Source organism: Dinoponera quadriceps, unplaced genomic scaffold (genome assembly GCF_001313825.1).
Source record: "Dinoponera quadriceps isolate SergipeBrazil2010 unplaced genomic scaffold, ASM131382v1 scaffold3736, whole genome shotgun sequence".
Taxonomy (NCBI): Eukaryota; Metazoa; Arthropoda; class Insecta; order Hymenoptera; family Formicidae; genus Dinoponera; species Dinoponera quadriceps.
The window spans coordinates 508,134-523,898 of record NW_014557750.1 but is presented as its reverse complement, the minus strand read 5'-3'; the positions used below and the strand labels follow the sequence as shown (position 1 = coordinate 523,898).

Below are 15,765 nucleotides of genomic sequence, written 5' to 3'. Positions count from 1 at the left end.
TCGATCCTACTTTACAAAAAAAAACACGGTTTATAAACATATACAGGGTGTCGCAAAAAATGTTACCACACTAATGTAGTTTGTTATAAACATTGAAAGCAACATTGTACAATATTTAATAAACACTTTATAAACAAAGTATAGTAACATATTTTTGCGATACCCTGTATATACGATATAAATGTAAAGGCCCTCAAAATTTACAATAAAAAAGTAATAAAAAGCAAATAAAAACCAAGCAGATATAGCGAATAACTTAATATTACGAATATTGTACGTTCCGAACCCTTAAATTTGGACTCTTATCGATTACAGAAAAATTACAAATTATACAATAAGAGAAGTATACTATCGAATTATATTAATATATTTATTGAGCAGGCTTGATATCGTGGTCATAGAGGTTCGTTGAGTAAAAGTTAAAAAACACAAAATTTCAAAGCAAAAATATCCGTTGTCTTAGAAACTTAATCACATTTAGAAAAAATATGCAAATTCCAGAGAACAATGTAAAATAATAACTTTGTTTTACCAAGCAGACACAATCATTTCGATCCAGTCTCGATACAAAGATGATGTATACGTAACACCAGTCTGTAGTCTTATAGATTTAACAACCGATAATCAGTGTATACAACGTATCTGAGCTTCAATATTAATATATCCGGAAACATCCAATGACAAACAAAAAATAGTAGCAAGAACCTAAAGAAAAATCAACACAAGATAAAGATCTAAACGTGAGGAAGTCTCTCAATATAGCTGCAATAATCAAAGAATTATCTTTACTTCAATCGAAAATGTTTACGCGCGATATCTGTATTTATATAATAATCAAGTACAACTGTGAGATACACATGCACATTGGCGTAGTTAAAAAGGGAAAGAAGGACGTTTGTCCACCTCTAAATTTTGGGTAAGGAGAAACAATTAAATTATGAAAATCATAAAAATAAAAAATATAACTGCTATATTACAATTTACATTCATTATGTTATTTACATTTCTACAAAGAAGCTAGCACATGTACTGTAATTAAGAACTAATGACAACGTATTAGCAATGTTTTATGAAAATGAATATAATGACAATTTTTCAATTTCACTGTCAAACGTTCCTTGGTCCAACCGTGCACGATGAGTACCATTGAAAGGTTTTTTGTACGTTGCGAAATGTGAAAATCTGATTGCAAACAACAAGTGGTCTGTTATTTTTAGCTGTACTGCTGAACTATAATAAATGTAATAAGTTAAAATGAGACAAATATATTTTATCTCGCTTTAACTTATTGTATCAAGTTCAACAGTGCAGCTAAAAAGAACAGACCAAATGTCACAAAATTGCATCAGTAGACTATATATGCTAAATTGCATCAGTGGACTATATATTTGCTATGTAGAAAAATGCTCATGAAAAGAAAGAAACTGGAAGAAAAAATATTGAGAAAGTTTATTGAAGACTCGCAAAAACGTACTTTAATATANAGATAAATGTTCCCCCCCCCCCCTCCTTCCTCAACTGAAATCCTAATTATGCCCATGCACACGCGCAGAATTTTTCTCGAACGTTCGAGAATTTTTGTAAACATTCATGAACCGAAAAAATACCATGGTAATCTTGTTCGGCTAGAATATATATACTTATAATATATAAATGTATACTTATAATTTTGAAACAATTTCAGAACAGCATGGGAAATTTAAGTAGCAAGGCGAATTATTACGACTGCACATAACCCGGACTATAGGTTTGTTCTTTTTCACTGCATTGAAATTGCACTGAACTGAAACGAAACTGACAAGTACAACACAGAATTCTAGCAGCGATCAATATGACGCATCACATTACAAATGAGAATGTTATTCATATTTTTGAACTTTTAATATGTAACTTTTTTCAAACGTTTCCATTGTATCGTTACTTTTCTCATTCTATATATATATATATATTTATACTATTATATTATGTAACAAAGCCATTATTATTTGATACTTTTCAAGTAACTATTATATAACGTATGTCACTATTGTATATACACGTCTAGAGAGACTAGAAAAGCTGGTTATTCATTGTGTTTGTAACATAAGCCACACTTTATATATTTATTATAGCAAAATAATCTAAGAAATACTACATTAGATTATTACTCGTTTTTATACAAAACTGCTATTAAAATACACTGTTGCATTAGTTCGAAATCTATGGTCTGTTTTTTTAACTGAACTGGCTGCACTAGTTTAAGAAATTGATTTACAGTGAAGCGTAAGAATTTCGTACATACGATTCAATATATATGTAAATTTCCTAAACTAATGCAGTTAATTAAACTAAAAAGACCACTAAGGTAACCAGTGCAATAAACTGCTTGTATTAATACCGTTGCACTTCAACAAAGAACGGCGAGCATGATGCCGTTTCCATGAAAAGAAGGTTTAAGTGTACACTTCGTGAGCAGTCAGTTCAACGAAAAAGAATAAGCCTTATGTTACAAACGCAATGAATAATCAGTTTTTCTGCTGTTCTCGTAGACGCGTATATATAATAGTAGTGGCATACGTTACACAATAATTACTCGAAAAATATTAAATAATAAGGGCTTTGTTACATAATGCAATAGTACACTCACAATTACATAATACATTAGTTACTACACGAGACCAAATCTTTCCCCATATTGGCATTAGAAATAACCCGTAATTCAAAGTGCAGCATCGGAAATGCATACATCGATACGGAACATTTTATCTTTCTGATATTTCTTTGTACATACGTATGTACGGGTAAATTTATATACGATCAGGTTAAAAATATATCTAATCAAGCTATTCACTTATTTTCACGTATAAGTTTTGGCTTTAATATGAGTATATCCTAATCGTGCAATTCAAATCTAGTAAATTACTTTATTAGTACGCTAAATTATTCAAGAGAAATGTTCTGCGTGAATTTACCTTCGCATCAAGATTTAGAAATCGAAACTTACCGAAATTGTGTCAGTGTTTCTCGAGCGACTCCTTCGTTCCGTTCTCTATCGCGTGCCTCCGCGATATTCTCCGCGAGAAACGCGTTCGCGACACCGCACGGGGTTGATTTCGCGACCGCGAAATTAATAACGTCGCTGTTGGCGTCGGCCGCGCTCGGCGAATTCTTTGCGTGAATTGCAGTCACGATACTACTGATGTATGCGCATCGGTAGCGCACGACATTAATAATAATAATAATAATTGTCACGAGGTCGAGGTGGATCGATAACCCCCCGGTGGAAATCGCGGGAAAATGTCTCTCAAACGTAGCGCGAACGCGCTATTTAACGATGACCGTTTCAGCGCGAGCGGCTGCACAACTTCGACTGTTACAGCGCAACGAATAAAAGACTGAGCGCTCTTCGTAAATATTCTCTACGATTACGGACGTCGTTATCGCGTCTGTCAAGCGAGCTGGCAAGACGCAAATATCTTTGTTATCGCGACACAATCTTGGAAATTAAAAAAAGAAAAAGATTGTCCCCCGTCCGTGTAGATAAATATCGTCTAGATATCTCGCGTCTAGGTAGAAAAAATCTAGTGTAGCAAACTGTGCGATTCCGCTCCATTTCGAATGGCGAAGAAATCGTGAATTTTACGTTTTAAAGATTATCAAAATGCGTCCTTACATGCCGTTATCGCGAGATTTGCATTAGCGTATGCGACCTTGCTCTCGGTTTCTTTCGAAGATTTCAGTGTGCAGATTCGCAACACCGCATATTCCTAGCATAATGCCTTACAACACACGGCCGAATTATGCTGGAATATGGGAACCGCGAAAATCGAACGCACGTCCTTCCTTTCCGTCTAAATTCCTCCTGCCGCCGCCGCAGGTCAGGGCGATCCAGATGATCTTGTCGTCGCCGTACTGCGGATAAACGGAGCATAATACTTTCAAGAGTGCGAAACAAAGTTCTTACACTCGGTTTACCGACAGCACAGCGCGCACATTTTGCACAAACATGTTGCATCACCACATCGACAACACAGCGAACACTTCCGGCGATGCATCGGTTGTCCGAAAGGTGGATCCAGTTCGAGGACCTGTCGCATGTTAAAACGCAATATTGTCTTCTTCATGAAACTATCGTGAGAGATACCCGAAAGAAGAAATCATTGTTTTTTCTAAATTATCAAATTAATTAACATAATTAAGAAGTTTCGTACGAAGATAAAAGGCTGATTGAATTAACGTGACGATGAACAAACCGAACGTGGTTGAAGGAAATACAATTTTTCTGTTCTTTATGAGTCAAATGCAATAAGAAATTTTACATTAAAAACTATCTACCGAAATTTTGTATTACTTTAACATGAGGAGAATGTGTTAAAAAATATACTAATATAATGTTAAATTAACACATCTTGTCAATATGTTGACAAGGTGAATATGTTAATTTAACATTATATTTGTGTGTTTCTTAACGCATATTTGTGCACTTTTTAACACATATTTATGTACTGTTTAATGTATTCCACATGTTAAAATAACACAAAATTTCAGTGGACTGTTTTTAACACAACATTTTTTTTCTGTACTTTCTTATAACTAGAAATTTTGTTTTTTCAATCAAAACGCGTTTAGTTTGTTACGTTAATTGAACTGATATTTTTTCTCTATGGATAAGTATGATATCTCGGAAATTTTTTCGAAAAATATATTCAACAGTCATGTCAATTCTTATTAATCGTACAACGTTTGCCGAACGAGCAATTGTCAATTTTAATCTCCACTTTGTTAATTCTGTAATTATTTATTACTTATCACTTCGTTGCTTTTGTAATTACGTATTACTTATACTTTACTGATTTGATAATTGAGATAATTACTTATACTGTTTCTTTTATCACTTGGTGTTTCATATAATTGAAAGTTGTTATTTTTTTCGAATATTTTAACAATGTATACTATTTGGGGAATCCTAGTATATCTTAACATATCCTAGTATATCTCTCTCACATTCACTCCAATCTCATAATCATTCCAACCAAAGAAACGCTATTTCCGCAGCATTCAATGACATGTTAAATCACTTTCATTAATCTCGTAGCGATTTTTGCACAACCGCGGCTTATCATGTCTCGTATTGCGAAATAACGTTTGAGATTTTCCAAGAATCACGGGGAATAGAATACTCCGTGAAATTTTCGGTCTTTTATAACAAAGAACTATTAAATTCGACGTTTCACGATTCGATCCTCATCACTGAACTCAAGACGCGTAGTGCCGTCGTACCATAAGACGACTGGCTGAAGTGCTTGATGACACTTCGATATATAGGGTATTTATTTACACTATGCGAGTGCCCTAGACATAATATGGCCCGGAAATGCGATAAAAGGTGTAGGTGACAGCACGAAGCCAGAGCCTATCGCCTAAGAACGTCCTCTCGTGCGTCGTTTATTTCGAGAAGAATGTTATAATACGTCAGGTTTTCTTTTTATTGTCGCATTTGCAAGAGCACATTTCATCTGATTTTTTCCTCGATTGACGCATAGCGTTCTTCTTATTTCTACGCGTCGATATTTTCTTATTTTTCACAACCTTCAAACGCAAAAAGTCGCTCGAAAACGACTATGTAAGATAAAATTTGCTTTATTATGCTCTAGAATAAATCCTTACAAAGAATTTTATGTTAAACACAGTCTATTGAAATTTTTGTCTTACTTTAACATGGATAATATATTAAAAAGTACACAAATATATGTTAAATTAACATATTTACCTTGTTAATATTATTTTTTAACATATTCATCTTGTTAAAGTAAAACGAAAATTTCAGTGAACCGTTATTAACACAAAATTTTTAAGTGTGCTGTAAGAGCAACAAATGGTACAATACAATGTAAATATACAAACAAGCGCCGCAAAGAAAAGAAAAAAGAAAAAGAAATAAAAAAGAAGAAAGAAAAAAGGCTAAGAGTATATAAATTAAAAGTAAAAATGTTACAAAAATAATAAAAATAACGAATACCTAAAGCGCATAATGAAATGAAGATGACAATTAATTATCAATTTTTGTAAATGAAGATAATGATACGTTGTTTCACGAATCTAACGGAAATGATAACAATCGGTCGCCGAATTTCTTATTTCTCGTATCTCGCTTACCTGAAACGACGTCTTGACCGATTTTTACTTCCTTCGATGGTTACGTGAAATCGTCTTGACGGAAAGATATCGGAGAAACGCGAAGAAACAACTGCTCAATCTTCTCTCAGTAATCTGATGACCAATAGCAATTCGTAGGAACGCCGAATTCGAAATAATGAGTGAAATTTCAATTTCGCATTTTTCTTCTTGCGCGATAAAGAAGCGTAAGAAGCTCGGGGGACGTTACCGTCGCGGAATGATCCGATAATTATGCTGCGACTTGGCGATAACGACAGCTCGCTCGGTGTCACCCCGGCTAGGCGAGATCGGCAAAAATATCCGTTCATTATCACGATACACCTGATCGCACTCGCGATCAGCCGGACTTGCCCGAGGAGTACGCTTGCAATTGCAGCTGCGCGAGCGAATCGTTCGTCGGTTTCGGATAACGAACACTGTGCGAGCGGGTCAAAGTGTTATCCGAAACCATCACCGGCGATACAAACGACTTTCGCAGCGTTCTGTGACGCGAGCCATGAGCTTTCCCGAGAAGCCTTTCGATGAATGACGTTTGACGCAATTAAATAACACTCCGCGATGAGCAATGTTTCGTCGGGATTTTGGTTGATCACGGTGATTCGACGAGAACGCGAATCTATGCGCTCGCGAACCAAGAGCTTCTTCGTTTTCTCCGCATTTTCTTGGCCAATGAACTTCTTAGCTTCTTGTATCTGATGGATTAAAGTCAGAACTGTGATGCCACAGATTTTAAGAATACATCTACACGGATAATTTACGTATTATCTACGTGATATTTATATGTGATTTTTTTTTCATCTAAACAATGTAAAGTATGTAAAATATTATAAATTACATATCATAGCGCAAAGATAAAAGATAAATCATTAGTTTAAGTTAGTTTTAACCATGAATAGTTCGCGTATCCGATCTTGGTGTTAATTATAAAGGTATTCAATATTAATAATTTAAAAATTTATACATATATGTATAAAAAAAATAAAAATTTTATTATTTAAATTCACTTATGAGCTTTTAAACGGGAAAAGGCAATATTCTTTAGCTCGTGATTACAATAGGTACAATATACGTAATTTTTATGTCATGGTATCGTAAAATTATGCAGTTATGTTTAAACCAGGGACCTGGACCGGACCGAAACCGAAAACTGTATGGAAACCAGTATTTTTGTCGAATCGAAACCGTAAACTATACGAAATTTTATAAAGCCTGCAGGACTGAAACCGAAATCGGAACCGTTACATTATTTCGATTTACATTTTTTTGGGTTCACTATTTCGGTTCTTATTCTGTGATTTTAAATAATAGTTTTTTTCATTTCATAATAACATTTTAGTTCTCACGAAAAATCAGAACATTTATTAGTTATCGTGAGAAATAGAAAATAAAGCCTGTTTAAATTTAAGCATACGATATTGAACAGAAGAGAATTAATAGAAGAAATAATATGTAACAATTTTGGGATAAATAGAAAGACAATTATTCTGAATTGTGCAAATTACTCTAGCGGAACAAGTATATTCTAAGAAAGTTCGAAGAATATCGAGATATTCTCAGAATATTTTTAGAATCTACATAATTTACATTGAATTTCCATTAGGAAGAAGTTACAAATAACGAGGATAATATTATACATCGAAAAAAGTTAAGAGCAGCAGATGGAAATAGNGGACCGGAACGGAAACCGTATGAAAACCGATATTTTTATCGGACGGGAACCGTAAACTGTACCGAAATTTTATAAAACCTACAGAACCAGAACCGAAATCGGAACCGTTATATTTTTTTCGGTTTGTACTTCTTTTTGGTTCACTATATATCCAAAAAAATTAAGAGCAGAAGATGGAAATAGTGAAGAAACTCCATCTATATCGAGGAAGTTATATTATTATTTTTTATAATATATTATCGGACACGTTATATATCTATATATATATATAATTTAAATCAATAAAAATTTCAATAAAGAAACAAGTTTAAAAAACCAGAACCGAAAAAAACCGTAATTTAAACGGTTTAAATTACATTTAACAGTTTAAAAAACTGGTACTTTCATTGTTCAGAAAACCGAAACCAAAATCTTTATTAAACATTTTAGTGAAGCGGAACTGAAACGGGCCGATTTTATTCAATCCGGGCCCCTGGTCTAAACCAAATAATTTCACTAATTTTTAATAGTTTATATTAGGCTAAGTTAGATATAACCATTACGTATATTTAAAATATTTATATAATGATATAAAAGATGTATATATTGTTAATATATAAATGTTATTATTCAGATGTTACTTCAGATGTCATTTATATGTGAGTTTTTCAATATAGCACATCCGAGGGACGTCCTCAAGACATTTTTTAGGATAGCCCATAGATCTGTTGGTGTAAGTGAAAAAAGAAATAAAATATAAAAGTAAGATTTATAAAATGTAAGAAAGAGAAGAGCCATTTCATAACGGTTCATAAATTATTTATTGTCTACATACATGATATATTATACATAATTACATTGTCTATGCATAAATGCCCAATTCTGAATTGAAATAACAATCGTGATAACAGTAAGTAATTTGTCATAATAATTTGTTGTTTTTCTAAGATAGTCGTTCAGTGACAACACCACTAAAAAAATGACGTTATGAATTAATGAATGTTAATATAACACGAAGAAACTCGAAAAATCTGTGCTAAATGTTTACGAATATGACTTATGATATATTTGGTACTATAGCAAGAAAATATCATTCAAATTTACATAACGTTTAAAAACTCATAGAGAAATAATCGTTTTTCGCGCTTTGACGTACAGTATTATTTTTAGCTAGTACTGCCCGTGTTAAATATATGTTTGTGAACATATCATATCTATGTATATTTTAAATGTAAACGTTTAAAGAATGTATATGAAACGAACTGTGTTACCTTTGGGATATATAGACGCGCACGAATGCATTTTAACGATCGTAACATTGGATTTTTTCGTATATTTCCGTATTTTTCACATTTCTATATATTGATTATGTATCTTTAAAGTTATTTAACCATTCTATTTTTTTTAAATGCTTACCCATATAACATAAACGTTTAAAAGATTCTAAGAGCGTCCCAGAGATATTCGAATATTCCTCTCCTTCCTATCCGTTATCGTTTCGCATCACGTTGCCTCATTCTCTGTGCGCGAGGTTATTAGATTGCATATATTTTATTTAACTTTCAACGTATTTAGATACATATGCGTGCGTTTCGTGGACTTTTCATCGATTTTCTAACAACTTCGAAGAGATTTTACGCGCGATCGGTTAACAGTGTCCCTTTCATCTCGTTCGAAATCACAATAAGCTCTTTGTTGCAGCGACGTTTGTCACGCATGCGCGCATCCGTACGACACACAGGGGACGCATTGGTTTTTTAGCATGAGACGGTTATAAATTTGGATATTTTTAGAAATCCTACTCGACGGGTAGAGCAGCATTTAATTGACCAATCAAAATGGAAAGAACAAATATTTCTTCATCATGATTGGTTAATGAAATCTACTCTATCCATAGAGGAGGATTTCTGAACGCACTTTTTGAGGTCTGGCCGCAGAGAGTGGGAAAGAGACAAGCTTCGGTGGTACAACAAGTACAGAAAGCGCAACTGGAAAGTGCAGATTCGAGTCGAGGTTGGGTTAGACGTGAGAACATGATGCTGGCGTCGAATATTTCAAATACCACGTACGTTTATTAACGTTATAGTATTATCGAAACTATAACACCAGTAACATCGAAATAACAAGCAAAACGTAAACGTGTAATTGAAATGTCTATGTTGACCAGTTAACGTGGCCCTCGTCTTTTACGAATTTCCGCTGGAGATGACATAACCTCTAACGCGCGGTGTGATCCACACGTGCCCGACGAACGAGAATTCTGTATACCAAGTGATATATCAGTGAGATTTATATTGTTAACACGATGTTCGAGGCACACAGCATTCTCGCAGATCACAAAGATCTCATACACGATATCGCTTACGATTTCTACGGTCAACGGATGGCGACTTGCTCGACTGACCAGTGCGTTAAGGTACGGTGAACGATAATGACTTACATTATTAAAGACCTGAGTTGCTATCGATTTTATGAACGAAGTAGCATTATACATTGTAAATATTTCTACACTGTGGAATACGACAGGTTTGGGATGAAGACGAGCATGGAAATTGGCATTTGACCGCATCTTGGAAGGCCCATAGTGGCGCGGTCTGGAAAATTACCTGGGCACACCCGGAATTTGGCCAGGTTCTCGCTACGTGCTCGTTCGATCGTACCGCCGCCGTCTGGGAAGAAATTGGTACTTGGGATTAATTTCTCAGACATGAGAGTTTGCTCTTGTTGTACCACAATTTTTGTCTACATGTCTCTTTTCATTCAACAGTTGGCCAAGGTTCTGGATCGGGAGCACGTGGAAGTAGACACTGGGTTAAGAGAACAAACTTGGTGGATTCACGTACCTCCGTTACAGATGTCAAATTTGCGCCAAAGACTCTGGGTCTTTTGTTGGCCACTTGCAATGCGGATGGGTTTATTCGAATATACGAGGCACCAGATATCATGAATCTGAGTCAGTGGACGTTACAACATGATATCAATTGCAGGCTTTCGTTGAGTTGCCTCACATGGAATCCATCTCTATCAAGGTATTATCACGTGATGCACAAAGGATAATGTCAAATTGAATACTTAAGGTTTATTTCCTATTACTGTACTGGCTGTACTAGCTTGTAAGAGTTCTTCTCTTTTCCTCTCTTTCTTGAGATTTTGTAAGAGAGGAAAATGAAACTAGTGCAAGTTAGTGCAGCCAGTGCAACAATAAAAAACAGATTCTTTATGAAATGAAAACATTCGATACAAATATATAAAAAGGGAAAAGTATAGATCTAAATGTATTAGACATTTGATGTAGTGAACATGCTATAGAAATGTATATGTTCGACATAAGTTTCCACGAATTTTTATTGAACAACCTAATATGTAAAGACATAATATAATACCACATATATCACTTGTGGTGCAGTAAGAAAATCAAGAAAAACATTTCAGGCTACATCCACCCATGATAGCGGTGGGTAGTGACGATACGAATACGTCGAGTGGAGCGAAGGTCTTTATTTACGAATATTCCGAGAGCAGTAGACGCTGGACGAAGGCGGAGGCGTTGTCGAACATTACGGATGCCGTGCACGACATCGCGTTCGCTCCTAATTTAGGCAGAAGTTATCACACACTGGCTATAGCCACGAAAGACGTGCGGATAGTCACTCTGACGCCGACTCAGTGAGTAGAAACGTTGAAAATGCGCGCGAGAAAGATACGATCGCAGGCGAATCACAGCATCGATGCGCGTTATCCTTTTTTTCTTTTAAGGGACAATATGCAAAGCGACGTGTCGCGTTACGAAATAATCATGGTGGCGCAGTTCGACGATCATTACTGTACCGTGTGGCGCGTTTGCTGGAACGTTATGGGAACGATTCTAGCGAGTTCCGGTGACGACGGTTGCGTCCGCCTATGGAAGGACAATTACAACAACAACTGGAAGTGCGTGTCCGTCCTCAAAGGGGACGGCACCGGCCAGAACGCCGAGACTCCGGCGACCCCGCCGAGTTCATCGGCCGTCGTGCAACAGCCGCCGTCTACCACCAGGTACTACAAACTGGGTACCATCAGTCACCCGAACCAAGTACCTTGGCATTAGAGGACCCAATCAATTTCCTAGAATAAACAATTGCCAGTTATTTTTTGCGTTTTACCGTGTCGTTTATCGCGCCGTTTGTACCAGAGATGGAAAATACAAGGTGTACACTCTCTGTTACGATAAAAGATTGCCATATTCACCTGCTCTCCTCTCCACCGTAGATCTCCCCCGTCCTCGGCTTGTCTCCTTTATAATTTCAACATCACTTCGTAATTCGCGTCGCTTTAACGTGGGACTCGTTCTCTAAGTTGTGGTCGCAAGCACCAAACGCTTATGTTACTTCGCACTATATAACGCTGTTCTGCAATCGCTCTTGTAGAGACGTCTCGTCAGCTCACAAACATCTTGTGCCCTTGTCTCTAGAAGTTCTGAAACTCTGGAACGTTTGTTACATAAGGCAAAATTCTTGCTTGAGTGAGACTATATCTTATGAAGATACGTTTCACGAATATATATTCGGTCGTTAAAGCCACATTTGATTAAAATTAAATAAGATTAAAATCCAATATCACTGATAGGAAATTATAGTTAGTTTCGGCGCTAAACGTATTTTATAGTAGCAACGTGCATGTAAGGTTATTATTACTGAGTAGTATTACTGTAGTAGAAAAATAGTTCTCTTTACTATTTTTGTGGTTAAAAGATATGCTTGACGCCGAAACTAACTATAATTTTCTATCAGTGATGATTACAATTAGATATATTTAAAGTCAGATACACAGGGTGCGTTCGGGGAGCGCGCTATTAGTGCTGATCAGCGCCAGCGAGTCATTCTATCCTTGTCGTATATTTAATGAGAGACAAAGATAAAGTGACGCGTTAGCGCTGATAGCGTGTTCCCCGAACGCAACCATAGAGAGAAGGCCCGTGGAGTGTTGAAATTTTGACAAATTTTCTCCCACTGTCGTGACTTCATCACGAGCAACGCAAATGGCGGTCGAGGGATTTGTAATACACATACACGCGCGCGCGCGCACACACACACATACACAACTTTACTTTGTTTTTAATCAATTAATAAACGTTATATCTCTATATCGCACTTCCGTATACCTTTCCGTTTTTTCCTCCCTCGGTAGGTTTTTTTGAATTTCGTCATTGTCGTCGTCGTAGTAGGTGTTTATTTCTCATTCGCATCCGGGAGGAATGCACGCGCGACGAGTTCTTTCTTTGCCGTCGCATTTTTTCACGTTCTTCGCGTGGGTCTCGCTTCGGTTCGCTTAGACGTTTATAGGCTGCGTCGTTAGCGGCGCGCGCGGCTCTCTCTCTCTCTCTCTCTCTCTTTTTCTCTCTCGGCGCGCCTCTGAATAATCTTTGTTACCATTTCAGGACTGTAAGCATAGCCACGGTTACGGCGGAGAAGCCGACAGCCACCGTTGTGTGCAGTAATAAGTGGCAACCGCCCGTTATAAAAGGTCGCTTTAGTAAATCCGTGTGGTTGGGTAATCCCAGCGAGCCGACTCCGCCACCACCGCCGATCTTAGAATGTCCGAAAGCAAAGAAATAATTGCGAAAAGAAATGATGAAAAAAAAAAGAAAGGGACAAGATCCGCTCGCGACTCTCAGCAATACGCGTGATCTTTTCAAGTATTATTCGAGCGTGATATATTCGCGATATACTTTGCGCGGGTGCAGTTTCGATCCCGGTATCGCGATGTAACGCATGTTAGTAACATTCAATGTGCCGTTCTGCGCGGAATCAAGAAGTGAGATCGAGACCTCAATACTGTCCCCTCCTGCTCGGTCTCTTGTAATGATTCTTTGAACGTCACATATTGATAAGCACATTGTGATAATTGCTGTTTTCGGCATAATACTTACTTTATTATTCTTTTTCTTTTTTTAGAGATTCTATATAGATTCCTTTATATTCTTTTATCGACGTTTTAAAATCAGACTCCTTTTTGCATAACGCGAGTCTGCGAGGATTCCGTCGTCCTCGAATAGTATTTTTTGGTAGGTGCGTTTTCGGACGTTTTCGGGCGTGGCGGTGCGATCAGTTGCCCAACTGTTTCGCTTCATTCTTATTATTATTAAAGTTTGCGTCAGTAACGTTGCTTTTGTACCATGTATCGACCGTTTTTCAACAACTGGCTGTGGAATATATATAAGGCACAAAGTTATGCACGCAATACGATCGGCGTTACATGCACTGTATCATTCCTTAGACGGAGAGACACACGAATTTTAACTTTACACACATAACACATAAAACATATTACGCATATAACAGTTGAAGATTAGAGAAATATCACTAGCTGATATCGAGTTCTAATGATTCTATTTAATTATAATAGTTTCCCTTATGTATGTATATATATGTAAAAAACTAAAAATAAGGTAATAATAAAAAGTTTCAATCTAGGGAATGCATACAGCTTATATGATGCCGATTGTGCAATTTTATGCATTGTACAATTCTTTATCATTTGATGTTATCATACACGATTCATTTTCTCTGGAACAATGACCCGAGGTACTTACGAACGACGAAAGTAAAGTGAGTTTCGCTCGACACTCTCGTCTCTCTTTTGCAGTTGTATTTGCGCGTGGATCAAGTATACAAATTGTAACATAATGTAAAAATCATGTATGATACACAAATATAAGAGTGAGTGAAACGGATACGAACAGTTTCCGGCTAGAAAAACGTGTTATTCTTCTTTATCTTGTGCGATCACGTGACATATATAGGTTTATGAAATTATATATTTATAAAATAGGTAAGTTTATGATAAATGAGTTGCATATACGAACTTCGAAGCAAGACTTCACGCCGAAGAACGAATCTCTCGATATGTTCAGATCGCTGTTCTTCCACCGAGCCGTTTCGTAAAGAGTACGCCACAATTACGCGAGAAACGCAGTCACGAGGACATTGTACACGCGAATTTTCTCCTCCCACACAGAGGGAAAATCTCCGATACGAAAGTGACGTGCTACAGAATTAACGCTTATAAATATGTAAAGCATAATCAATATTTTAGGAGCCAATGAATATCATAACCGAGCCAGTAAGGAAAAGTCTCTTAGATGTGGTGCGGTGCAATCTTCGCGCGGCGGGTCGTGTAAGTATGATTTCAATATTAAATAACTCGATTTGTTCATAACTATGAAAGTTTCATGCGACTATCGTACTATTTTCGCGGACTTCGAATAAATTTGACAGGTGACGTGACGAGAGATTTTGCGGATAATCATCCGTGAGGCAAAATCGTGCACTGAGGAAAAAGCGATTTGAATCGCCAAAATCCGAGGTCATTCCCATTCAAAAAAGTATTGTGTCCATTGAACGAATTACGCGTTGGCGCAACAATACATTGCATTGATACAATTGCTGACCAAATTGTAGTTATTAAATCAATTGATAACTCATTGCAGCAACTGTACGATTTATTCAGGATTAAATGTTGTGCTTTAACAAATTTTGTTCGTTTAAAATACTCGCCACAACCATCTTGCATTATGACATCAGAAACAAGGAAATCTGTATCCAAAATTTATGCGGTGTATGGTGAAATGAAAAAGTAAGGCATAAAATGACATTTATCGATCGATTCAGCACACTAAAATATTACATAAAATATTTCAAACACTTTCTTTTTGCTCGAATAATCAATAAATAGCTGAAAAATTAACGCTATAAAATCATGAAAAAAGATAAATTAAAAAGGAAGGTTGTAATGTTAATTTTACGGTTATTTATTGATTGTTAGAGCAAAAGGAAAATATTCAGAATATTTTACAAGTATGTTGAATCAATCACAAATGTTTCATGTGTATCTTTTTATTTGAATATATACCGCGAGAATTCCGGGCATAGATTTTCTTGCTTCTAATGTTATAAAACTAGATCGCTGCAACGAATATACAG

At 36.2% G+C, this 15,765-nt stretch overlaps 2 protein-coding genes across 3 annotated transcripts in view; one reads left to right on the top strand and one right to left on the bottom strand.

The window, feature by feature from the left end:
• LOC106749440 (tubulin polyglutamylase TTLL13-like) overlaps positions 1 to 3,648 on the bottom strand; it is a 28,114-nt gene extending 24,466 nt beyond the window's left edge. Inside the window, exon 1 of the mRNA XM_014628883.1 lies at positions 2,984 to 3,648. The gene's annotated coding sequence lies outside the window, so the exon portion shown is untranslated. The remainder of the gene's footprint in view (positions 1 to 2,983) is intronic.
• Positions 3,649 to 9,718: 6,070 nt separating this feature from the next.
• On the top strand, positions 9,719 to 13,411 carry LOC106749442 (nucleoporin SEH1). 2 transcript variants are annotated; one of them, XM_014628885.1, is made up of 7 exons: positions 9,719 to 9,869; positions 9,972 to 10,220; positions 10,331 to 10,487; positions 10,572 to 10,833; positions 11,237 to 11,470; positions 11,561 to 11,839; positions 13,221 to 13,411. In XM_014628885.1, the coding sequence occupies exons 2-7, from the start codon at positions 10,110 to 10,112 to the stop codon at positions 13,396 to 13,398; spliced, it is 1,221 nt and encodes a 406-aa protein (XP_014484371.1). In that variant the 5' UTR covers positions 9,719 to 9,869; positions 9,972 to 10,109; the 3' UTR covers positions 13,399 to 13,411. The 2 variants fall into 2 exon arrangements, with proteins under 2 accessions (XP_014484371.1, XP_014484370.1); XM_014628884.1 differs by having other exon boundaries at positions 9,719 to 10,220.
• The last annotated feature ends 2,354 nt before the right edge of the window (positions 13,412 to 15,765 follow it).

Coding starts and splice junctions, on each gene's coding strand:
- LOC106749442 (XM_014628885.1), top strand. CDS start 10,110: ATGTTCGAGGCACACAGCATTCTCGCAGATCACAAAGATCTCATACAC. Junction 10,221..10,330: donor CGACTGACCAGTGCGTTAAG/GTACGGTGAACG, acceptor GGAATACGACAG/GTTTGGGATGAAGACGAGCA. Junction 11,840..13,220: donor CAGCCGCCGTCTACCACCAG/GTACTACAAACT, acceptor TTACCATTTCAG/GACTGTAAGCATAGCCACGG.